Here is a 26,153-nt window from a genome sequence, read left to right on the forward strand (position 1 = left end):
ACATTTGTAAACATTCTAAAGAGCTTGCAGTGTTGCAGTCAGTTTGCAAAATTCCTCCTAGATGTTCAACCATTAACTGGTATTAGTTGTATTATTTCTGGTAAGTGGTATTATTGTAAAGTGAAAGTATTAGTATTTAGTATTTAGCAACTTGGTCACAAATGCTAAATGTTTTCTATGGTCAAGCAATTCCTGTAGGTGCAATGTGTAGGTGGCCAAGAACGTTTGTCAAAATCTTGATATTAAAAATGTATGGTATTTTTAAAAATGTAAAATCTCCCCAAAAATATGTTAGTGCGCCATGGGTTAATAGGTGGAAATTTATATGAAAACATGTTATTCATTCAAGTAAAAATGAATCTATAATGCAGTGTGCAAAAGAAAATTAGGGTCAGAATACTTACTAAAGCAGTTGATGTCAGTATAAGAATGGAGCTATGTCTGAAGAAAGGGCAACCATATATTAGTAACCCAGAGCAGATGCAATGGACATTAAAAATTCAGCTGGCCATTTCTTTCTTAAACACACAAAAGCATTAAAAGGCCACCGGGGTCATGCAGAGGGAGAAGATGTGAGTTAAATACCACTGCATTTTCAGTGCAAATTATTGAAAATGCAGTGGTATTTAGGAATTCTGGTATTTTGGGGTGACACGTTTTCTGTAACATATTAAGCAAAAATAAAACAATAACAATATTAATAATTTTGCATGTAAACTGAGATAAAAGAGTTTAGTCCTGAAAGTTCTGGAAAGGCGTCAGTCAGCAACAAAATAACAATTTTTAAATTCAGCACCATGGACAGCATCATTCAGCAGTTTGCATAGATCCTCTGTATGGGAATATATTAGAGCTGCCTTTGCAACGTGCCCATTCTCTCATAGTTATGCACATATGTATAGGATACTTGCGTTTCTTAGCTTCGTATCACAAACTTAATAAGCACCCTAGAAATCTCAAGCATAATTCAAACAACTAAAGCAAAGTGCTAACCAACAACCATTTCTGAATATTGTCCAAAACTCACATACATGAAACACGAATACTAAAGTTCATTCCATTTAGTTATTATCTAGCAGTGAAAACTATCAGTGTAAACTGGCTTTCATAAGTAATAATAGTAAAAAAAAATCATACCACCAAAGCATGATCATGACGACATTGGACGAGCTCCTGAATCGTTCTCTCACCAGAAGAGGGCATTCCGATTCTGCCTGACAAAGTTGCTTTGACATGTAGACGTGATTAACAACAGCGTCATGCTGCATTTCAAACCGAGCAACAACGAGAATCAAAGGTTTACAAAAAGGTGGATATTTGAAGATTTGACTATCTCGTGATACCCGCTGACAGCGTTTACAACGACTTGGGGATATCCTCGCCTTACTTTCCTGCGCGCTATGCGCGGATCGTACTGAGCATCTCTGAGAACAGAGACGCAGAGGTTTATTAGGAATCTGGGGGCTGGCTGAGTCTACTGGAACATTACACCCCGCATTTTTTTTGCACACCGTCACTATAATTGTGAAGTTTTGTTTTTTTTTTACCTGGATATTCGCAAAATCTGCATGTGTAAGACTGACATGACTTACTCGGATGTGGCTTCGCTATTATCTGCACCTAATGCAGTACTCTTTCTGGCTGTTACTTGAAAAAGAGAGAGTGATCCTTTGCAGCGAAGAGATGGATAAGGAATTCTGAACCCGGATTTTTATCCCTTTATTTCGGAGTTGGAAGTAAATAACATTCGCCCCGGCTGATTTGCACGGTTAGAGATGCAGAACTAAACCGGATAGTGCACCCAGGTCCGGGAGAGTAAAGGGCAGGTGCGCTTTGGAATCGGCGGCTGCGCGGAGAGACAGGGCTAGTGGATTAGAACGATACCTGACTGTGGAGAGCGCGTCATGCGGACTCGGATGTCGCGCACTAGAAGCCGTTAAAACCTGTAGGCTGGAGCTAACAGATAAGCGGATATGGGTAAGTTTGTTTATGCCTCAATCTTTTCGATAGCGTAAGTTAATGTGAAATACACTCATTTTTCTCCTTCCTCTTAATACAGACCACAATTATCTTCTTCTTTTATTCCGGAATAAACCTGCTCTGAATCTGATGTTTAAAAACGCATGCCTTTTCAAATGCAGCGTGTTAACATCCAATAAGCGTTATGGTGCCGTTCATTAAGTGGTTCGTGAAGCTTGTGGAATGTGGTTGAAACCCGTGCTGTTGCCTGTTAGTCGCAGAGCTGCAGTGTGCTTTTCCTCCATTTCCTGACGGTGTGGCATATTACAGACTAATAATAGTTAATTCGTATTTTTCAACACTGTACGATAAAAGATTCGGTGCAGTAATCAGAACAAAGTAATTAAACATGTTTTCCCAAGTGATGACTGTCCATTGTTTTCCTTACTAGTTAGAGTGGCTGGCTCATTGACATGGACCGGAATGCTAATCACGCTAAATGTTGGAAGACAGTCAACTTTATAAAGCGTGGTCCTGCATAATCATTTTTGTCTGATCTGTATGCATGGAGCCCATTGTCCAGTCGCAGTCACTGCTCCCCAAAACTCTTCTAATCAGAGTCCATCCGGTCTTGCTGACTTTTCCTTGCAAACCATTCAGATAACCGGTATTGTGAACCTGCCATGAAGAGGGAATCTCCAAATTGGGCATATGGCTGTATGTCTATGTATCAGTAGCCTACTATGTATTTGAGTGTGTGTGTGTGTGTGTGCGTGTGTGTGTGTGTGTGTGTGTGTGTGTGAGAGAGAGAGTGTTGTCTCCCCCTCTTCACTAACGCACAGTCATATATGTTTCCGCATCTTGTTCTCACTTCTGATTAGAATTTACCATTTTCCCTGTTCTTTTTCCCCTTACGCCTGTGCACAGTTACAAGCTCATAAACCATACCCACCACCCACTCTTTCCTATTCCATTTGTCCATTTCTTGGAATTTAACAGTTAGATTTTTGCATTCTTTTCCACCCCACTACAATTCCTCAAATGCCATTAGTGCATTTCCTCCGTCTGATGTTATTATCGGAAGCAGGCAAAGTCCATATTCTTAACTAACATACAGATGAAAAAGATTACTGGTGAGGCTGTTCCATTAATTGTGAGACCACATGATATATCAACCCACAGTAGGGTACTGCACCACATCGATATATTTTACAAGAGCACACAAAGGCTGCAGGAGCTCAGAGGCATTGTGCATTAGATGTACTGATGTACTAATTGAATAAATCTGTTTTATTTCCTTTTTTGTTAATTTAATAATGAATTTCAGAAATTCAGAAATTCTTGTACAAAGTGTCAACCACATAGCATGCTTTTGCCCACTATTATTTGATGATTGCATGGCGCTGTAGTCTCACTCATCCACCAGTCTAGCTGACTGGGATGCTCTTCATTAACAGCATGCAATGTACTTATGTTTCATGGACCATATCATTAGAGATCTACTTTTGGAAAGGGAACAGTGGGGTAGGGACAGCTAAAAGCCACCGCTTGAGATGGAATTGCATGGGTTTAAGATAGGTTAAGGAGCTCTAGATAACCTTTTGCATATGGTTATCTAGAGCTCCATTAACAAAAACAAAAAAAAGAAAAAAAGACAGCTGTCCTTATAAACAAGAAATACAATTGTTAGCTGTTAGTTTGTGTAATATTTTAGTCTTTGATTTTAAGTTCCAAGTAGTAATCTAGTGTAGCAACAGATGACATTTGTTGGACCTATGCACTTCAGGTGAACCAGGTAAACAGAGAGGCTAAACAGGCCCTTGAGGGCAGCAGTTCTTTAAAAAGGAAAAAGGAAAAAAATCAATGCCAGAATGGACTTTTGATCTGACATCTAGTATCAATATCAATACCTGTTTATGGTAGGCATTGGTTGACTACAGCTTTAGATAGTTCTTGTGCTTAGAACTGTAGACAATTGTCACACAAAGTCAGCCATGATTGTTTTGTTTCACAAGCCAAATTTGAAACAGAAATGAAAAGAAAGTTACAGACCCCATGTGGTTCAGTCTGATTGTTTATGAAGATGGCACTTAAAACAGCTGCTGCACAAAGTTTCAACTGGAAAAGAGAGAAAAAAATGTTTTGATGTGAGAATGCCAGTCTACAGAGCTAAGTTCTCCTAGGTACATCAAACAAAGAACTATTATAGATGATATTAAGGAAGCTAAATTAGTGCAAAAAGGTATATTTTCTACTGCTGGATTAGGTTAATAGTAACAAATAACAAGCATGTTAAGGAACCTTACTGGAGTAATGGGTTGAAAATATGATGTGTGGAGCTTGGTTTTTTTGGGTTTTTTTTTTCCTTCTTTGGTTGTCAATTAAGCTATACAAGCTATGTTAAGATGACATAAAAGATGATAGAAAGCACAGTCTTATATGAGGCTACAGGCAAATTTGTATTGAACTTAAAACAGAAATTGTATTACTAGTTTTTTGCTGCCCTCAAAATATCACTGCAACCACAAGAATTTTGGTTACATGCCGTTACTTGCAGCAATCTGTTGTGTTGTTACAGTAACCATAATGAAAAGCACTTTAGGGAGTTCAGAGAGGAATTTGATATGGCCAGAGACTTATTCCACTGCACTGCAGTGAGTAGAGTGCACTGATTACTTATTCTCTGACTACCTTCATGGAACTATTGCCACCAAGGGAAATCAGGAATCAGACAAGGGGCAAAAACAAAACATTGTTTCTCTCTCTCTCTTTCTCCTTCTCTCTCTCTCTTTTTCGGTCTATTTGTCTCAGTATATACGCATATCTATGTGTGCTTGTTTGCACACGGTATTCTTGACGATACTCCCCCCAGTGCTTTTCTACTTGGTTTCTAACAAACACAAGGCAGGCTTACAAGGACACAATGTTTTCCAACAACTGTTAAAATGAGTCCAACTTGGCAGGCCTTGCTATCATCTCAAAGATAATTGGAGACTAATAGGAAGGCTTAGGCTGATTTGGGGACGTCCTTCCTTATGTTTTAGGCTACTCCCCAGTCTCTGTGCACAGTCAAAACTTAGTCTGGTTGCAGTTTTGTCAATGACAGGCAGCAAATAGCAATGAACCACTTGTGTGCACTCAAAGTGCACCAGTTAGTGAGTCCATTTGCCAAGTTATTAAGCTACATTTGGTTTTATTTTAGGTCAGCAGTAAAGTGCACTTACTCTCTCTATGTGTTAGGGTTGAGAGGCAGAAATAGCTATCTTCTCGTGCTGAGGACAGCAGGGCTGTCTGCTACATAACTAAGCATTACACACATGCCTTTGGACAAACTTTAACTGCAACATATCCATCTCCATTAGATTTTGAGATAAAACTGCCCAGAGTGATGGAGAAAAATGATAAGCGCAGATCTATACATTATAAAGAACAATAAACTCTGTCCAAGAACAATGTTCATCATAAATGGTGACTCTCAACACAAGCAAGAAAAAAAAAGAAAAGAAAACATGGCTAGGAAGTGAAAATGGAAATCAAGCAGGGAAGTGAGAAGGGCTGAGAGGATGATTTTGACCACATACATAAAATGGACGGCACATTATAAATACATTCTTATGGTGCTGAGGGTTCAAGGGCATGTGAAACCAGCATATTTTAAACACAATGGAATATAAAGGAGAAATTGTTCATCTTGATGCAGCAGAAGAACAGTAATCGTGAGGGGAACATCAGGTTAGATGTAAAAGAAACACCAATCCTTTGAGTGACACCTGAACGGGTGACTTGTGCTCCTTTGTGAATATGATTAGATGAGTAGTGGGGAAGGAGATGACTTACAGAGGCATTAGAGCATAGAGCTCTCATTAAACCACATACAGTGTCAGTAAGGGGAAAAGGGTGTTGTGTGAGGCAGCTTTAGTCTTTAAGAGAGGACTCTTCTAATAAAGTAAATATATTATGCACATGAGAGAGGAAAACAGTGGGGGTTGCTTCTTTATGCTTAAATGCAAAATTTAGAAAACATAGATTCAATAAGCTCCGAGTCTAAAGTGTTGTCTATTAAAATACCTTTGAATGCACATGAAACATCACACATGAGTATTCTTGTACATCAGTACTTGTCTATTTACTTTACCAGTCTTTTTTTTTCTGTTTGCCTCTGAGGCATGACAGTAATGACAAATGAAAGTTGCGTTCACAAATGTTAAAGCAAAAACCAAATTGTCTGCATTTAGAAATACTGCATGTTGTGATCATCGTCTTTCTCTCTATTTATGTTTAAATATCACAATAGTAAGATCCAAGATGAAGAAACATGATTGATGTATGTGCTAGTATAATCAATAGCCAGCACAAATTATCTGCAGTGTTCTATGGTTCCCTCCATCTGTAAGAAATGATGAAAGATTCTTTTGAAAACAAACAATAAGTGTGTCTCTATCCATCACATTCTTAGACACAGACAAATACACATACCATACCCATATGGGATCGGCAGATGCTTGGCAAAGAGCAAAATGGCTATGTTAGATACCATATGCTACATGATGCCTCTCAGCCACTTTATGTCAGGCACTCATTTATGACAAATCCAGTTATGATTACAAAAAACCCTACAAAATTTAAATCACCAACACACCAAAGCTATCCCCAAAGTCTTCCATGTTTTAACATATCTCTGCCATATAGACATATTCTACATTTTAAAACCATGGACAACTTCCGTTTTGACATAATAACCTCTTTCATTGTGATGATTGTCATCAAGTCCACACTTGATGATCTTGCCTTGAGTAACACAAAGAAGTGAATTCACCTCATACTACCTCCCCAAAGAGAAAATCAATGTATCTTAACAACAGATCATTATTGGCTCTGTAAAGGGGAATGTTTGTACTGGAAAGAACTCGGTCACATCACAGAACAAGGAGTGATATCACAGGGACTTAATCCTTTTTTTCACTTTTGAACTAGTTTTTAAAACAAAAAATGTAACCCCAAAACCAAGAATTCTGTGCATTCACAACACCCGACTCTTTAAAAACTAACAATTCTATGCATCATTCACATGCGGGCCATGACATTCTCCACACATACATTTGGATTCCAGGTGGTTGTTTTCTACACCCGAGGTGAGCTGTGTGTTCCCATGGGGTTTATTCAGATTTTTATATTTGGACCTGTGGAAAGCAGAAGTGATGATTCACACAAAATCTGTACTGCTCTGTTTGGTTAAAAATGAAATGTCTGGAGTTTAAATTGAAATGCCTCCAGGATTGCATACACAACCATAAGCTCTTGAATGTTAATTTGTTCTTTGCGGGCTCCCTTTCATGACTTATCTGTTCCTGCATTTAGTACAATGACTGCTTATAGGACAATGGAATATAAATGCAGATAAAGATATGATTGTGTAAAGTTTCTTCTCTCAACATTTTCAGTGGGTATTCACTATAAACTTGCAGAGGCAGTGACATCAAAACTAACTGATGTCAACTTTGCTATATAAGTAAATAACATTTCTTTATATCACTTATTGATGATGGAATCTCTAACAAAAGTAGATTTTAAGGCAGTGCATTCTTAAATTATTCTTTGGTTGAAAGGTTAAATTTTTTCCTTTTCTCTTCTCTATGTGTTTTTCAAATTTTAATCTCAAAGTAAAAGCTAAAATAATAATCCTGAAAATAGATTGCTATTCCTTTATAGCTCAGAAATTATGGTGCTTTGTTAGGAAGGTGCTGCTGTTCTAAAACTAGCATATAGCAAAGATATGCATTCACTATTCAGTTATCTAGGAACACGATGATGCAAGGTGGGGGTCCATTAAAATAATTGTTGATTTGAGATTGTGTACCACGGTGATATTGTTGTATCATAAAATCCAGATTTGCACATCCACATTCAGCCCTGAATCTCCTATTGTACCACACCCCAAAGGTGTATTCTACTGGATTATAATTTGCTGATTGGAAAGGCCATTGAAATCCATTTAACTCACTGTCAGCCATTGAAGTGAAATGACTTTTGGTCATGACATGGACCACACTATTAAGCTGCAAGTAGTCAGTAGATGATAGAAAATTGCAGCCATAAAGGAATGCACACGGTCAGCAACAATACACAGGCAAGCTGTGGCATTTACGTGATAAATAACTGGTAGTAATGGGCCCAAAATGTGCTACGAAAATATTTCCTACATCATTGGAGAAGGTTAAAGGGTTGAGTCGAATATCCACTAATCCAAAAGTCAGTGGTCGGGTTCCTCCAGTCTGCATATTGTAATGTCCGTAGGCAAAATTCGGAAACCCCAAACTTGCACATTTTTTATCAGCTATGCACATATTTGGTAGGAAAATTACAATGCATATCAATTAATCAAGTGTTGCCGATTAGTAGCACGTGGCAGCAATTTACCCTCTTGAAATCTATGGAAGCAGTAAGAGCGTACTTTTCCCCACTGCATGTAGTCTGCACAGCATTTAGGCTTTTAAAGAAATAACATTTAGTGTAATTGTTCATCTGAGGTTGTTTTTGCATAATTGTAAATCAGATGAGTGGCTAAGAAAATGGATCCTTCATCCTTAACAGCACTTATGCTTTGTCCTGACTTTCTTGTTTGGTGAAGTTGGTTTTAAGGTTTTTAAATATGTTTGCTGTACTGTGAGGAACTTTTCCTTCAGATGCATCCACAACAATTCCTGTGTTTATTATGGAGGTCAAAAAGTTCCATTTTTGTATTAGTATACTGACTTCATAATTAAAAATAGTCATCCAAATGTATAAGTGCAGGTACAGCACTTGATGTTTACCTGAGGACACTTCATCAGAAGTTGCTGCTAAAACTGCTAAGATTGTGGCCCCTGTTCGTGGGTAAAAAGCCATGTCTGGGTGTGAATAAATACATTTTCTGTTCACTCATACAAAAAAGAAAAAATGTATTTGTTTATAAAATTAATGAAAAATTATGGCTTAAATGTTTTTGAATTTGTATTAAGTCTTTTCTTTATAACCCCCCCCCCCCCCCCTTCTTTTTTTGTTTTTTCTTTTCCATTTTGTTTTGTCCCTCTCCCTTCCCTTACTATAGGCTCTGCTCTGCGGCGTCGCTGGCTAGTGGTCCAACTCCTGATGCAGGTGTGGCTGGCAGCAAATCCATCTCTAAGTGAGCGCCAGTGCCCCAAGAGTTGTCGCTGTGATGGAAAAATTGTTTACTGTGAGTCAAGCGCCTTTCGTGATGTCCCCAAGAACCTCTCAGGAGGCTGTGAGGGCCTTTCTTTACGATACAACAGCCTCGCCAGTCTTCGTGCAGGCCAGTTTGTAGGACTCAACCACCTCATCTGGCTCTATTTGGACCATAATTACATTGCATCTGTGGATGCAATGGCCTTCCAGGGGGTCCGCAGACTTAAAGAACTGATCCTGAGTTCCAATAAGATCACATCTCTCCACAACACCACATTCCACCCTGTCCCTAATTTGCGTAATTTGGACCTTTCGTATAATAAACTGCAAGCCTTGCAACCTGGACAATTCCAGGGCCTACGGAAGCTTCTCAGCCTTCACATACGCTCAAACTCTCTTAAAATTATTCCAATGCGTCTGTTCCAAGATTGCAGAAATCTCGAGTTCCTAGATTTGGGCTACAACCGTCTGCGCAGTATCACTCGAAATGCATTTTCTGGCCTGGTCAAACTCACTGAGCTGCATCTGGAGCATAACCAGTTCTCAAAGATCAATTTTTCTCACTTTCCTCGCCTCTACAATCTGCGGGCTCTTTATCTGCAGTGGAATCGGATTCGCTCTATGAACCAGGGCCTGACCTGGACCTGGGTCTCCATCCAGAAACTGGATCTGTCGGGGAATGAGCTGACAGAAGTAGATGCTGCAGTTTACCAATGCTTACCCAACCTGCAAACACTCAACTTGGATTCCAACAAGCTGACCAATGTTTCCCAGGAGGTAGTTGATGCCTGGATCTCTTTGACTATGATTAGCTTAGCTGGGAATGTATGGGATTGTGGCCCTGCCATCTGCCCATTGGTGGCCTGGTTGAGAAACTTTAGAGGGGCAAAGGAAACCACCATGATTTGCGCCTCCCCGAAGAAAGCCCAGGGTGAAAAAGTGATGGATGCAGTTGAAGCTTTTGGTGTTTGTAAATCAAACCAAGCAACACCACTCACAGTGAGTATTCCTCCAAACCCATCTAGTGTCCCTGCCCAAACTGAGCATCGCCCAGCTATCCTTGCTTCACCCACTGATTCTGGAAAGAGAGGTGAGGGATCTCTTAGGGGTCCTACATCTTCAGCAGTTACTCCACCTGTAGCACTACCCCCAGAGCAAGACTTGGAGCCTGTGTCTTTCCACAAGATTGTGGCTGGAAGTGTTGCCCTTTTTCTTTCTGTTGCGATGATCCTGTTAGTAATATATGTATCATGGAAGCGCTATCCTAGCAGTGTCAAGCAACTGCAGGAGCATTCGGCAGCAGCTCGCAAACGTCGCAAGAAAACTAGAGAGACGGAGCGCACACTGAACTCTCCCCTGCAGGAGTACTATGTGGACTACAAGCCCACCAATTCTGAGGCCATGGATGTGCTTGTCAATGGGACCGGACCCTGCACCTATACCATTTCAGGCTCTCGAGAATGCGAGGTATGACCCACACCACCGCCACTACTCCTAAAATAAAACTCGGTCCACAATGATGCGACCAGAGGTAATTATTTGCATTGCTTTAATAAAAATTAGTCTTGTACTTGATTACTTAACCTAACCCAGTAGGTTTGGTAAATACTGTATTCCCATGGATTATTACTGAATGAAAAGACATGGCTTCAGCATTACTGTGTGTATAAGAAGATATCTCTTGCTTTCACATGGTTGTTTGTGTATTTGCTTAAGCCATAATCTCTGCTGAGGTGCAAATGTTTGTTTTGCCACAGAATGGTACAGAAATACAGATAAATGAGACTGATTACATACCCTGTTCCTCGTAATCTTGAGATTAAGCTACGGTGTTTGTGGTTAGACATTTGTACGTGTTTAGATAGTTGTTTTCTTGCATATCACAGACTTTCTGCTTTGTGTGTTTGCTCTACCATTATTCGGTTTTTGATGAGAATAGAGAATAGCTGAATGGTGGGAAGATTCACTTATGGACACCGGATGTGAATGCTAATAGAGAGTCTTGTCACTGAAGAGAGCTTTCCTTGAGTTGGTGACTTCACATTTTTGTATGACTTGAGAAGTTGGTGGAAAATACTTAATCTTATTGTCCCCAAAGAGAACTTCTGTTTTCCACCTTCCTTTCTTATTGAGTTGTTGAAGTTACTCACTTGTTTACTCCCTTGCTTAATTGATTAGTCATGCATAAACCATATGCATACTTCACACTTCAGTTAACACAGGCAATGAAAAAAAAATGTCACATGCAAACACACACACACAAACACACACAAACACACACACACACACACACACATAAACAAAACAGCCTTTGATAGCTCCAACAGGAGTGAGAATCCTTTGAATTTTCTTTTACACAGGCAAGTGAATTTCTTCAAAACAGTATTTACAGACTATAATAGTATGGGAATGCTGGTCGTCTCCTTTTGCTTGTAGCTTCAACACTCTTGAGTACCTAACACATGGTATCATTCTTGGTTAAACTTTTTTTATTTCTCTTCAGAAGCAAAGCTTTCTTTAAAATATGCAGTATTTTTAAAGACTGTTTAACCAGGGCATTTTTAACATATGGTTAAGGATGGGTGTCAGGGTGATCTTGTGCAGGAGATAGCTTAATTCTTTACGCTGTGACATTATTAGCCCTTTTTTTCTTTTTCTTGGCACTTCCATTGAATAATATTTTTACTCAGTGGGTTGCAGGTTGTGTCTGATTGAATAACTCTATACAGAGTTTTCAACTTTAAGTAAATGGGCTTGATCATCCACATTCTTTTTCATTTATTTTACTGATTATCTGGCTTCCCTGGATGCAGGTCACTTGGTAACATGTAATTCTTGCAGGTAGTTCTCGGTGGTTTGATTACAAGAAGAGCAGCTGCCATGTTGTTGCTGTCCCTGACCTCCCCTTGACACATTTCATTCTATAATACTGATTTATATTGACTTTGACCTGATTATTTTTTAATTTATTATATCTTATTACATTTATTTATTTGAATTGCGTTATTTTGCGGTTTCAACCCAAACTGAAATACTCAGTTTAAAGAGTTAACATTTATTATAGAGTTGTTTTGGATCTCATGTAGTTTGGTTTTATTGTTGCTGCTTTGTGTAATTTAAGTACTAGTTACTTAAAAAATATTAACTATATGTCAAAATTGTTCAATAAAAATTGATTTAGAACATGCAGATAAATATCTCATTCAAGCTGGGTATGTGAAGAGGTAGCATATGTAACAGTATAGACTCCTTGTTGTGATCATTTCCAGTGTTTACTGGTGCATTTATTTAATTATATTCCATTCAAACCTTATTCAGTGCCTATTGCTGCGGCATTCTGGATTCTCCTAATTAACTTGCCACACCTATAGGGAATAGTTACTGTCAAATTATACCATTTTGGCCTCAGGCTTTTTCAGCTTTTTTAGCTGCAGCTATATTCCTTAAAATATTTTGAACTGTTTGTTTAAACAATTTTAAGCTATACCTAAAATGCCTTCCCTTCAGCCTTATCTATTTGGGCTATCTTAGAACATTGTTGAGTGGAGACAGGAACTATCAGTCAGCCATCCACAAAGTCCTAAGTTCATCTCAGAATGTGCTCCAATCTTGTTTCTACATTTCGTTGCCTTTGCATAGACATAAATCACTTGCCAGAACACAGCAGCACAGCTGCACTCTGCCCACCTTGCAGCCTCAATTCCTCTTTTCTGGCTTGAGGATATAGCAATTCATGTCTGTTCATCCTTCCTGTGTGGGGGCATTCCTTATTCCTCCTGTTTTATTCTTAACATTTCTGTTATATAGTTGATTCTATTCCATCACTATATAGTAACCAAGGACCTCTTCACATGATTGTCCTTTATCATTTTCCAGGTCCACTTGACACGAATTGGAGCTTAGGAGCTTTTTTAGTGAATTGCCTGAAGATGGTGCAATAGCAATTTTCCAACATACTTTGAGCACCTCCATTCTGGATGCACTCTGAGAATGTATATAAAAATGGATAATGTATTAACATAAAAAAAATCAATATGAAAGTGCCTTAAAGTGCTAATAAGAGGTTCGATATCATATTACTCTATTAGAGTTCCATGCTATCATTCTATGTACTTCTCACTTGATTGATCATTTAAGTAAAAATTCCCAGAGGAGTATGGTATTCATTAACGCAGTGTGTTTATTTTGTAAAACAGAATAGCACAGTATGGTTTAGGGTGTGATTGAGAAGTCACTACTGTTTGAGTATAGTATTATATAGTATCATGCATAGTATTCCAGGGTTCTCCATCAGATTCACTGGTAGCTTATCATATTTAGTAGTCATCATGAGTATGGCATCTCCAAACCAATAGGTTTACAGACCATACGTGGTGGATTACGTCCATGGCAGCACTAATCTTGGCAGTGGCTCACTCTGCTTTTAGTGTCTAACATGATTGCCTTTTAACTTCGATCAAGATCTGGCCAGTTTTTTCTGCATTGCTGACCCATCGAAAATCACAAATAAACAACATATATGTACATTTTTTGCACGGTACACAAAGTTGTTCTTAGATACAGATTTTGATTATACCACCAGCACACCTCATGCATTCCCTTTCTTAGCAATTTCTGAAACTAATTCCTGCTAGCAGGAGTGCTACATGCCCTTTTGACTCACCCTCCTCATCCCTTCTTCTGATACTTCTAGTGACCTTTTCCAAACTACAGTCACCCACTTACTATAATGTCACCCTGGCTGATTGTCACTGCATTACTATTCTGTTTTGCCCAGACATATTTGACAATTAAAAAAAAATACAAATTAAAAAAATTATATGATATCTACTTCTTTACTTTATCTACTATGATATTTACTTCTTTTGAAAATATTTTAAATCTATTTATTAATAATTATTATCAGTTGTTTTAAACAATTGGTTAAGTAAAAGAAAATTAATAATCTGACATCCATTTAGTCATTAAGAACACATAATTGATAATTCATACAACAACTGTGATAAAGTACAAAAAAATATAACCAAACAAAAAAATATAGTCCAGACATGAGGAATAGTGAAGCACAACCATATCCATCATTCAACCATTTTCTTAGCTGCTTTTCAATTTAGGGTTGCAGGGGGCTGGAGCCTATACCAGCGGTCATTGGCCTAAACTTGGAGTACACCCTGGACAAGTCGTCAGCCTCTTACAGGGCAACTATCTAACATCTGTAGCCAATTATATAGGATTAACCGAGAGTTAAATCAATACTAGACACATGTTAATTATATGCACTGGATTCTCGAACTTTATAATAATCACTGTAATATGGTTATAATATTTTTATAGCTGGTGTTCTGTGGAATATTTGAGTCTTAAAGAGCATACTAAAAAGCTGCAAAATTAAATGTTTTTTTTTTCTTTAGAATATGTCAACATTTCAGAGGTTAAAGTCCTAATAGATCCTGCACTGAAATGGAAGAAGTACCTTCCCTGTTTTCTTTCCCTCTCTTGTCAGTCCGAGGTCATGGTGTCAGATTGTTAATTGCTCAGAAAAAAATCAACACAAACACTGGGAGGCTAGCCAAGGGCAAGTGAGCTATCTGTGATTCAGTGGGGAGGCTGAACTTCTCAATGCTAGTGTCTTCAGTCTACAATTAGCCATGTGGGAGACTTCAAACATGCACTGTGCGTGAGAGAACATCTCTCTCATCCACTAATCCTGTCTGTTTCACACTCTGGTTCCATGCTGCTGCTTTCTCCGCTGCTGTTTGATCCACGCTTAATGAGTGTGTTAGATCACCAATATAGCAATTACATTACCTGGAAAAGAGGCAAGCCACTTTTCTTTTCCTCACAATTTTTACAAAGCAACCCAAGTGCATCATTAATGCTAAGCTTCCTGATACATTGCCTTTGTTATCTTTTCTTCTTTTTGTGAAACTCATCAAAAAATCTTTTACAATTTGGATCTGATGTACTTGCTTTGTGCCCTCTTGCACAGCAATTATTATTATTTTCCTCCTACTGGTCTGTTCACTTTCAAAGCCATTTATCATAGCAGAGCTCATTTGTTTTACAGAAGTCTCTAGCATGTTTTACCAGCTACTATCCTCTGCTATTGACGCCACCATCCCCCACACCATCACCTCACTCCTCTGTGGTTGAAAAATGGCCTGCTTTATAAAGTCCAGCCAATTTACTTAGAAGAGAACAAGTAATATCACATCCCAAAATTACCAATGTTTATTTTCAGTTACATCAATTTAAAAAAATGTTTCTAAAGTTTGTAACTATTATCCAATACATGCACATACTGTTTCTGAGCCCAAAACATGCAATGTCGATAACTATTCATATTAAAGAAACAGTTCATTTGCTACAGAAATGCAGCAATTAACATAAATCTAATTTGTATTTATAATATATTTATATATTATAAATTTATATATAAAACACTTTGAAAACACTTTTTGTCCCTTTTTCCATATTTACCCGTTTGAACCATTTCATGCTGTAGTTTCTAAGACCTCTACATTAACAAGATCAATCAATCATTAGCTTGACTCTATACAGTTAAACTCCTATCTACTAACTGTCACACTGGTATGTATTTTAGTATGACATAACCTTACAGCCAATTTGATCACTTTGCTATAGGGTATATTTCTTCTCAATCAGATACTGGTGATTTCTGTGGCTTTGCATAGCATATTAAACATAATGATATTAGTAGCTGATTTGATCCATCAGGCCTAATGAGTATTTTTAGATTCTTCTGTGTGTTTCGTAAACATAGGGCAAGCTGTTTCACTATTATCAGAGTACGTGAATCTTCATTCAGCACTCAGATACAGTATAGGACTGAAAGAAGTGAGATATTGTAGTTACACTTATTTTGGGATTTCACTATACAAACAACTTGTAAAAAACAAAAAACAAGCAAAAAAAAAATCAATCTAAAATTCTAATCAATAGTATCATTTTCAGTTAGGTTGAACTGCCCCAAAACCCCAAACCACTTTGCCTGTTAGCAATTCAATTCAAATATTCTTTTTTTTTCTGCTTTTTTTTTTTTTTTGTAAATCAGTTAGGGTCAGGTAATATGAAAATGAAGATGACTCATCCATCAGGCTCAAAATGCTTTAAAATGAAGAAATAAAAAGCATCCAAGCCAACTCTGTGATGGGCATATTTAATTACTCTTTCTTTTCTTTCCTTTTCTTTTCTTCTTCAAAACACTGTACATTCAAACAAGCACTTCTGCAGAAGTTATGCAGGCTAGTTCGCTCTTGGTGGAAAAAGATGTCCTATTTAATGAATTGACAATAAGTCAAATATAATTAGGCCGTCATTGTAGCATAACGTTGCTGTCAGATGAAAATATTTTAGCTTTCCAAAGTCAGTTATATAGTTTGTGTTAATAGGTTTCTTGGGACCTGGTGTCAAGAATATTACTTGGAATTAAAACTGCATCTTTCAAGGAACAAAAGTCTCAATTCCATACTTCTTGAAAGAGTTGTTATATGATATTACAGTTCATCCCAATTAACTAACTGCTATAATAAAAAGAGAGGGTAGAAACTTTATCTTTTTAGTGTGGTGTGGGTTGAGAGCATATTGCAGTAAGAGTATAAAAAAAATCACACAGGTCTGTGCATCCATTAAATGTCAGTGTCTTTCTGGGTATTTTTGTTGTACTTCTTAGTAAATATTTGTATTGTTGTGTAGTGCTTTTATACCTACCTATGAGCAATGCAATGAAACATAAGCTCATTATTCAGTTTGAATGGATGTGGTAAGAATATTCATCCCAATAGTTTCAACCAGCAACCAAGGATGGGGTAAAGCTATTGTAACCAAACATCTTGTCTCTCCACTGCTTTCTCTGGTGATGACAGTATTAAAGTCCAGCAAGTTCAACAGGCAAAAAGAACAGGCAGGCTCTCTGAGTTGAAGTGGAGTAAGACAGGTGGGCAAGTGAATCTGGCAGAGAAGAACATTCAGCATGATGGAGCAATCGACAGGCAGACAGGAGAAGCAGTTAGAAAGCCAGAGAAATCAGGCAGTCATCCAGACCTGACAGCTAGATTGGCAGGCGCGTGTCCACAAAGACACACAGGCCTTTGTCCACCGACAGCTGTCCATCCTCTGATCAGTGATGGCTCTAAACTTTTCTTTCTTTTTTTGAAGATAATAAAGTAAGTCCAGTACAAGACCCAACCTAACCCCATGTGGCCATGTCAAACTTTCAATGCACTTAGGAAAGTGGCCATGTTCTCATTATATTAAAGGGCACTTTGGAACAGAATTTGCATTGCAAAGTTGAGATTGAAATGATTTTATGTTCTTTCTGACTATGCAGGCCTTCTCCCATAGTGTAGAGACATACATGGCAGGTTAACTGGCTATTCTAAAGTGACCATACATGGATGGATGGATGACCAAGTGTGAATGTAAGCGTGAATGATTGTCTCTCTCTGTGTTGGCTCAGATTGACTTGAAACCTGTCCAGGATGTACCCTGCCTTTTGCCCTGAGGCAGCTGGGACAGACTCCAGCACCCCCACTCACAACCCTAAATTAGATAAGCAGTTTGGAAAAAGTGGGTGCAATTAGAGAGACGTAGAGAGATGGTGTAAATTATGCTAAAGTGACTACAATTATTAGGACAATATTCTCACTAAAAGACTAATTAAACATTGTTTATATAGGATTCAAATGATTGCTTAATGATGATCACCCCCCCCCCAAAAAAATAAATAAATAAATAAATCAAAATAAACAAACAAATAAATAAATACATAAAAAAATTGAACACTTGAACATTTAACTTTTTGTCATTTTCAAATTCAGTTCACTCAAATCATGTTACATGCATAATTTAAATCAAAGGGCATGTGCACATGTAAGTGCAATTCCATTTCTACCTGTTGCACCAGACCATCAAAAATGTAACAAGGTAGCAAAAGCAATCAGACATCAAATTCCTGATGCTTCTGTGATGTACTGCTGCTTTTTTTATGCTGTACATTACATAAAAAATGTACATGAAGGGGTGTGGGTGGCTGAAATATAGTGATGTGGAAATCTAATGAAATTTCTTCTCCCTTTCAAGTCTGATCCTTCTCCAGTATGTAGGTGGTTGAGAAGGCTGCCTGCATGTGTTGCATCCACTCATGTCGACATACAAAAGTAACCTTCATCTATGCTATTCTCTGAAGTTTCATTCTGTTGTGTCTCCTATTTCCTTTTAAAGACCTTTTCTCTGCTGTGTCAAGCACATATTATTTTTAGTTAATTACCTGTCTCTGTCATCCTCCAGCATCCCACACTGTGGTCTTACTGCTTAATCCTGAATCAAGTTGTCTTCTACTGCATGAAAATGTCCACCTCTCATGAGTGAGCACTTCTGTTCTTGAACAGCTTCACTTTTGTATTCTGACCCCAAATTTCTAAGCAGTAAAGAAAATCATGTAAACACAAAAAGAGCGTCATCCAGTACCAGTTTTAGCAATTTAGGAGCCCCAGATGAAATCAGGAGTTTTTATCCAAATGTTTCAATAGTGCACATGCTAATATGTATTGATTTCTCTTTCCCAGTGTAGGCTACTGACTCCCACCTACTGATATGTAATTCTTTGCACTGCTTTGCCTCTTGTCTTTAATAGGGAGATTTAATAGGTCCCAATCCAAATCAAGGCATTTATGAAAAACAAATGACAATGAGAGAACATTGCTCCCATTACACAAAGTCCATCCAAAAGCTTTGTTACAGTACAGCATGGTCAACATATGAAATGTCATGTAGTTTGAGGTCATGTTCAGCAGTAAACAGCAGGACTGTAAAATATAATGGTCCCTCTTATCGATCACATTAGCACGGTAATAAAAGCACCTTACTGACAAAACCAACAATGAATATGTTAAAGATTGATTGTGCCATGAAGCTGCTAACGCTACTTAGGAACCACCGCCCCAGCCTGTATTCAAATGTCAATTCAAATGTTATAATGATCACAGGTAATGATGATGGTGATGTTGATGATGATGATTAGAAAAATCCACCTAAGCTATGTGTCTGTAGTAGATAATGGCATCCGTGAGATCACTTGGAAAAATTGAACATGATTTATCGAGGTAGAGAAATTAACATATTTAGGCTGGTGATGATGAAGACTGAGGCTTGTAATGATGTCAGTATTATAATTGACAGCGTGGGAAAGCGGTAGACATGTAAACAACAGAAAAGCAGCTGAACACCCAGGAAAGCAAGCAGATGAGTGATTCTCTTCCTTATTGAACTTATGCATACGATATATATAAATCTAAATCCAACTATCTGTCTGATCAGCTTCTCGCTTGTGACATAATCAACTTTTAGCAGTGCTATTTTCGGAGGAGAGAACCATTACAGAAATAGTTGTGTACTTGACCCATACTAATGAAATTTTACATTCCCACATTTTTTCTAGTGAAGAAATACCTGCAAATTAGACAGTTAAGCAATTTTATTATTTTTTTTTGCTCACTCTTTTTAATCAAGGCAGGTGGAAGATTTTTTTTTCAATTTCCTCATAATAAGGGCCAGCACAGGGCAGTAATCAACATCAGGCTAACCAGATTTGCGTCAACAAATTGATGTTTTGGACCTATGACCGCTATAGCTGATGAAGGTAGAATAATCTGCAGAGTGCACATGAGTGTTTGACTAAGATTAAAGTAGTGAGTGTCAATCTGGTTATCCATTCAACCATGAATTAAATCAGCTGCAGAAAGGATAAAGGTACATACAGAGCAGTGCAGGGAATCATGACAAATACGAAGAAGGTACAATAACACACACTCCCAGGGTACTGAGGGCCGTACTCTATTTCTCAGACTTTTTTTTTCTTTTCCAGTGGAACATTTTACACTGTCACCTAGATTTATCAAGTCAGCTGCAAAGAAAGGTGTGCTACTGAAAGGGCACAGAAAAGCAATGGAAAATTACAAGTCGAGCCAAAGACAGGACTAGACAAAAAGAGAGAAGAGAGAGAAATCGGTAGGTGGACTAGGAGTGATGTAGGATTTAAGGACATAGAAAAATTGATAGTTGGAAGGGGGAGCAGGGCACACACACACACACTAACTCAGCTCTCTCTGACCTGAGAGGCACAGCGTGTTTGATTTAGTGCCAATCACAGTTTTTAATGTCTGTGCAGCGTATCATAATTTATTAGGATTATCATAAACTTGTGCTGGGAGAAGGAGCGGGGTACTTGTGCCTCCCTCTAAGAATGAATTACTTGCTGCAAGCTGGAGCGTCAATCAGGCCAGAAATGGCAAAACCAGCTTTTTTCCCTACTTTGTTTTACTCAAGCCTCTCCATGCAGCCCTTCAGAGACAAGACCCACAATAAATATTCATCCCATCATATTCCATCCTAGAAGGAGCCAAGGATGTGATGTGAAGGAAAGCTAAAGGCAGATTTTAATTACATTCTGGCTTGGAGAGGGTTTCTCTGTCATCAACATCAAGGAGTTTGGAATTTAGGGGTAACATCAAGAGATGTATTGCTGCGAACACACATACACTGAGACACACACACACACACACACACACCCGTCACACCTATGATTTTCACATTGACTTTGGATAGTGAACTTTGTGCTTACTTTTAGCACTTTGTACATTAGTTCAATATCATGAGTAGCAGGTGTTAAATTAATTCAATGTGCCAAATAGGTGAATGGGAGAAGAAAAAGGATGAGCACAACATGCGAAAGTTCTCTTAGGACCAGTAGCCATGTAAAGACTTCTATCTATTTGTGAGTCTGCTTTTTGTCCACTGCAAATAGAGCATGTGAAGTCAACGCATATCTCCAAAGGGGTGATAAAACAACACATAATCTATAGTATACTGTATTATGCAGTATAGCTAAATCTCTTAAGAACAGAAGGAAATGTGTTTGTATGTGTGTTTATCTTGGGATAAATTAATCAACCTTTGTATGTTCTGCATGCAACAAGAACATGTGTTAATTAAAAAAAAGAGGACACATGAAGCAGGAGCTCCATATCTCCTTTTGGAACTGGCCTTGTGAAGTTTAAGGCCGGTTCAAAGGAAGGGAATGTCATTGGTATTGGGTGGCACTAGGCTACAAAGGCTCACTATAATCTGTGTGCAAGAACATGCATCTGTGTGAAATCCTGGGTTAACTATATTTGTGCAAGCTTGGTCACATGAAAAAGTTCGATGTTAGCAACAACTGACCAGTAATACCTTAACAGAAATTAACATAATTATCATATCACAACTCTATCTTAACACACGGGAGAATCTTATGGATTTTAATCAAGAATTTAATTGAATTAATCTTTAAGAAACTGTTTTAGTTTTTTATTCTCTGAGCTGCATCCAATTATTTAAAAAATAATTGGTCATATGACTGGTCATATGACTGGTCAGTTACTGGTCAGGATCATATGACTCTTCTTCCACAGAAAGAATGATCCCTATGAGTGCCACCTACTGCAGATATGTTATTAGATGATGATTAAAGGGTGATTAAAGAGAATCTCCAAAGATATTAAATCTCTAAAGAGTGTAAAAATATAAATACATATAAAATATACAAATAGTATTATTAGATATGTTATTCATACAACATTAATATTAATACAAATATTAAAAACGTGGTATAGTTGCAAATTACAGGACACGTCTTTTTGGGCCCACTTCCACAAGCCAGTGGTCAGTGAACTCCTCGCAACCACAAATCACTTGGGAAAAATGTGCATTCACCAAATGGTTGCTAGAGATTGCTTGCAGTTACAAGGTGAAATTGATCACAAGCTCTTATACAGTCATACACAAAACACTTCCTTGCAGTTACTTTGGTCACTAACAGATTGCCAGTGTTGCCTACAGTTTGCATAGAGGATGGTGATGTTTATGCAAACACACACCAAATGCTCCCTGAACGGTAGTGAAAGTGTGAAAAGAGCAATAAAAACCACTATTTGCTGCAGTTGTGAGGCACGACTTTTATTTTGAAGGCAAATGCTATATATTTTCAATTTCTTCCATGTAAACTATAGTTGAATGTGGCAATCCCCTAGTGGCCAAAGCAATCACAAGGAGGAGGTTTTTGGTGCAGTACCCTCTTTCCAATTTCACCTAGCAACTTTCAACCTCCAGCAGCCACTTGCCAATCAGTCAGGGAGGACACTTTTTTTTCTTAGCAACCTTTAGTCCCTAGGTGTGTGTGTCTGGGGACTTAATTAAGATATGTTGTCTTGTCTGAAATTTAAGGTAACCAAATGTGGCTTCCAACACATTTTATGTAGATATGCAAGTAAAATTAATGAGAGATTATTTCTGTCCTTTTTTTTAGGTGCTTAGTGTAATGTACCACATATCCAGGGTATTTTTAAGCCCCATGGTGGTCTTTACTGACAGTGAAAACACACATTCCCTTGAATGAATGGGAAATCTGTGGAACAATACAAGGCCTTGCTTTTGGGAGTTGGTTTGGGGCCTGAGCTGGCATGAAACTCGGTGGGAGTATGAGAGGGAGGCAGACTGGAAGCCTAATTAATCCAGCCTTCCTTAATTAGTCCCTCTCCCATCCATGACGCACTTACCAATCTTCTGAGGCTTCCTTTCCTCCTTTGCTTTTCTTTTTTTTCCTCATAAGCTGTCTATTCTTTTTGCAGCATCTACATTTCTCTGTCACTTTCTGCTGCTGTCTCTTGGTCTGTCTCTTTTACCATATTTTTAGGCTTCATCAAATGGCAGTATGTTCCGAGGTGATAAGCAAACACATGGTGCTGCAGAGTGCAGCTTAGGCAAAGCTATGGTTGTCTCTGCTGTTGCCTGTGTCGCCACTAGAGGACCATACAAATTGACAGCTGTATGCGGCAGAGATTGCCTGCACACCTTTATGTACTGATGTACTGTATGTAGTGCCTCACAATGCAGGTGGTCACTGGATGACTGGGACAATGGCCCAAACGATGCACCTCCTGCTTGCAGATCACAACCCTAATCTGCAAACACTGGCACAGAGAAGCACTGGATGCATCCCTCCAGCTTGGTTGGAAAATTGAATATGGCAGTAACTGTAACCAAAGAGGCTGACTTTAATGACGCTGGGCAACGAAAACCAGCCCACTCGCTCTGTGCCCAGAATAATGAGGCAGTTATTCCACTAGTGGCAATGACCATTCAAAATGACTGTGCTGTGAATACTGATCAAGACTAACTGTTGACATTCTCATGCACTATGCTGGTTTTATAATGAGCTGTATAATTATTTTACCCGTTTTTGTTTTTGTTTTTACCAACAAAGCAAAATTCATACATTGATGTATCTAATTAACCTAAAACAACTTTAAACTATTTATTTTGGTCATTTTGATTTACCATATTCTTCATTAACAAAGCACCAGTAATCGATTAACTGGATTTTTTTGATTTGATAAAACTGAAAATGTTCCTGTTTTTAAACAGTTGACTAGAGTTTTTTTGTCTTCTTCTTCTTGGCTTTATTATTATTATTGTTGTTGTTGTTGTTGTTGTTGTTGTTGTTATTCTTAGTACAATTTCTCTTATCATTTACTTTTTCAAATTTTTGCCTTCCAATTGTACACCACCTGTCCACATGTAAGAATTAAACACTGGAGACTATAGTTATTGAAGAATATACAACTGGCAAGAGGCAAATATTTTACACAGGAGTTTGTGGAAACTAGATTCAATCTTAAAACTGTGCTCAATATTCAATTTAAAACAGGTTTAACAAATTACGATATCCATATCTATGCTACTATTGAGCTCTTTCTGCTGGATAAGTGGGAAAAAAATCTGTTTGCTGAAATGATTAGAACCAGATATGGTATGCAGCAGAAATGGGCAGTAACGCGTTACTTGTAACGCGTTACTGTAATCTGATTACTTTTTTCAAGTAACGAGTAAAGTAAGGGATTACTATTGCAAAAATGGTAATTAGATTACCGCTACTTTCCTGTAGGAACGCTGCGTTACTGCGTTACTAAAACCGTGATTTTTTTGTGAGAATGTCTCATGACAGTGACGTAGCGAGTGTGACATTCGTGACAACAGCTGTGTGCAGATTAACAATGGATAATATATCGAGTGCGGGAGAGAGTATGAGCGTGCAGCGTTTAAAGCGTGGAAGTACTGACCTTATTTTGAGTTTGATTCCATAAAAAGTGACAAAAACATTAACGTCCATTGTGCGTGGGAAGAAAACTTCTTTTTACAGCGAAAAAAACCCCTAAACAAGCACCGAGTGCGCAACGACATAATGGGAAATTCACAGAGAAGCTGCCGTATCCTTCCACTGACCGCTGCGGCACACCTGCACCAGAGCACACCTCAGTCTACCCTACTCCTGCTTTACAGGTGAAAATAGAGCAACAGGACCGCTGAGTCTTTGATTTTATTTATTTTCTGCTGTGTTTTACTTGCATCTATTTGAAAGACTGAGTGTAAACACAAAAAAATATTTTATTTTATGTGCTGGAATGTGCAGAAAATAGGTTTAAATGTTAAACCAATTTCTTCAAGTCAGAGAATGGTGCATATAATTTAATTTTTGCTTGATGCATAAAGTTAAAAGATTAAAACTGATAAAACAAGTTTTAAAAAAGGAGACTTTTCCATTTGATTACATTTTGTGTGATGGATTATGTAGAAAAAGTAGAACTGGGCTGAAAGATCTATCGCTTTATCACCTATTCAGGTTGTAAATCGTGTTTTTAAAAGTAACTAAGTAACTAAGTAATTAATTACTTTTGAAAATAAGTAATCAGTAAAGTAACGGGATTACTTTTTTGGGGAAGTAATCAGTAATTAGTTACTGATTACTTTTTTCAAGTAACTTGACCAACACTGGTATGCAGTAGCTATAAAGAGACATCAGTCTCTTCAACTGTCTCTCAGTTTTGCTTCACAACTTACTATACACTGTACAACTAAAAGCAATTCAAGTTCAAGTTAATGAGGTTTTTGTTAATAGTGCACATGTGTCATAGTCAGTTCCGTTCCCACATTTCCATCAGGTTCAAAAGAAAACACATGAAAAAAACGATTGATTTAAAGGTGAAAATTACCTGAAACAGAACTACCTCACTAACAGTGGACCATAAGATGATACATATCTTAAGGGATTTTCATCAAATTCCCTTTTTTCACAAGTAAAGATGGACTATTTGTGTATCAAGGTCATCTTGCATCCCTGCGGCACTTCCACCACTTGCCAGTTTTTACTTTCTCACTCTCTCCATGTCTTTAATCGTTATTCCCCCAAACCATCCCTCTTTCTCGTCATTCTCAAAGGTGTATACGCACAAATGTGCATATCTATCTATCTATCTATCTATCTATCTATCTATCTATCTATCTATATATATATATATATATATATATATATATATATATATATATATATATATATATGTATATATACATATATACATCAACTGAGAGGAAGACAGAATAGGGAAACGTCAAATTGCACTAATTTATTGCAACATGCAGTAGAATTTTCCCCAGACTTCTAAAAGGACATTCCAAAGCTTTTCTTTGGATGTTGGCTGTCTTTTGTTCTGTTCTTTGTCAAAGTGAGCTCACACTTGTTAAAAAATATTGAGGTGCAGGCTCTAGGGAGGCCAATTGATGAGTGATGGCCATGGTATTGCATGGCAGGGCAAAATCTGATGGTTCTTTTCTACATTCAAAATTGAAATATACCCCCACACCAATCCTTCACTGTGTTTTATAAATGGCTGTAGACCTGTAAACATCTCTCTCGTGAACACCTTAAACTAACAAAGAACCAAATTTATTAAAAAAAGTTTTGACAGGCATAAATCTATTGCCAAATTATCTTTATCTGTTTTTGTAGATTAACTAAACCAGCGGGAAGAAATTATGTGTTTTTGCAACAGGCAGAGAATAATTACCTAAAGTTATGATTGATGGTCAGGTATAAGGACTGGACTGAAAATGACAAAACA

The 26,153-nt window shown here is 37.8% G+C and overlaps 1 protein-coding gene across 2 annotated transcripts in view; it reads left to right on the top strand.

Moving 5' to 3' along the window:
* The first annotated feature begins 1,183 nt into the window (after window positions 1-1,183).
* Window positions 1,184-26,153, top strand: part of LOC146383516 (leucine-rich repeat transmembrane neuronal protein 4) — a 102,188-nt gene continuing 77,218 nt past the window's right edge. The window contains exons 1-2 of one of the 2 annotated variants that reach the window (XR_014800766.1): window positions 1,184-1,977; window positions 9,047-10,672. Coding sequence is in view for 1 of the 2 variants with exons in the window: in XM_084934805.1 (XP_084790931.1) it covers window positions 1,974-1,977; window positions 9,047-10,608 (1,566 nt within the window). In the remaining variant the exon portion in view is untranslated. The remainder of the gene's footprint in view (window positions 1,978-9,046; window positions 10,673-26,153) is intronic. The other variant, XM_084934805.1, reaches the window with a different exon arrangement.

Source organism: Perissodus microlepis, chromosome 7 (assembly GCF_051167445.1).
Source record: "Perissodus microlepis isolate ML-2025 ecotype Zambia chromosome 7, ASM5116744v1, whole genome shotgun sequence".
Taxonomy (NCBI): domain Eukaryota; kingdom Metazoa; phylum Chordata; class Actinopteri; order Cichliformes; family Cichlidae; genus Perissodus; species Perissodus microlepis.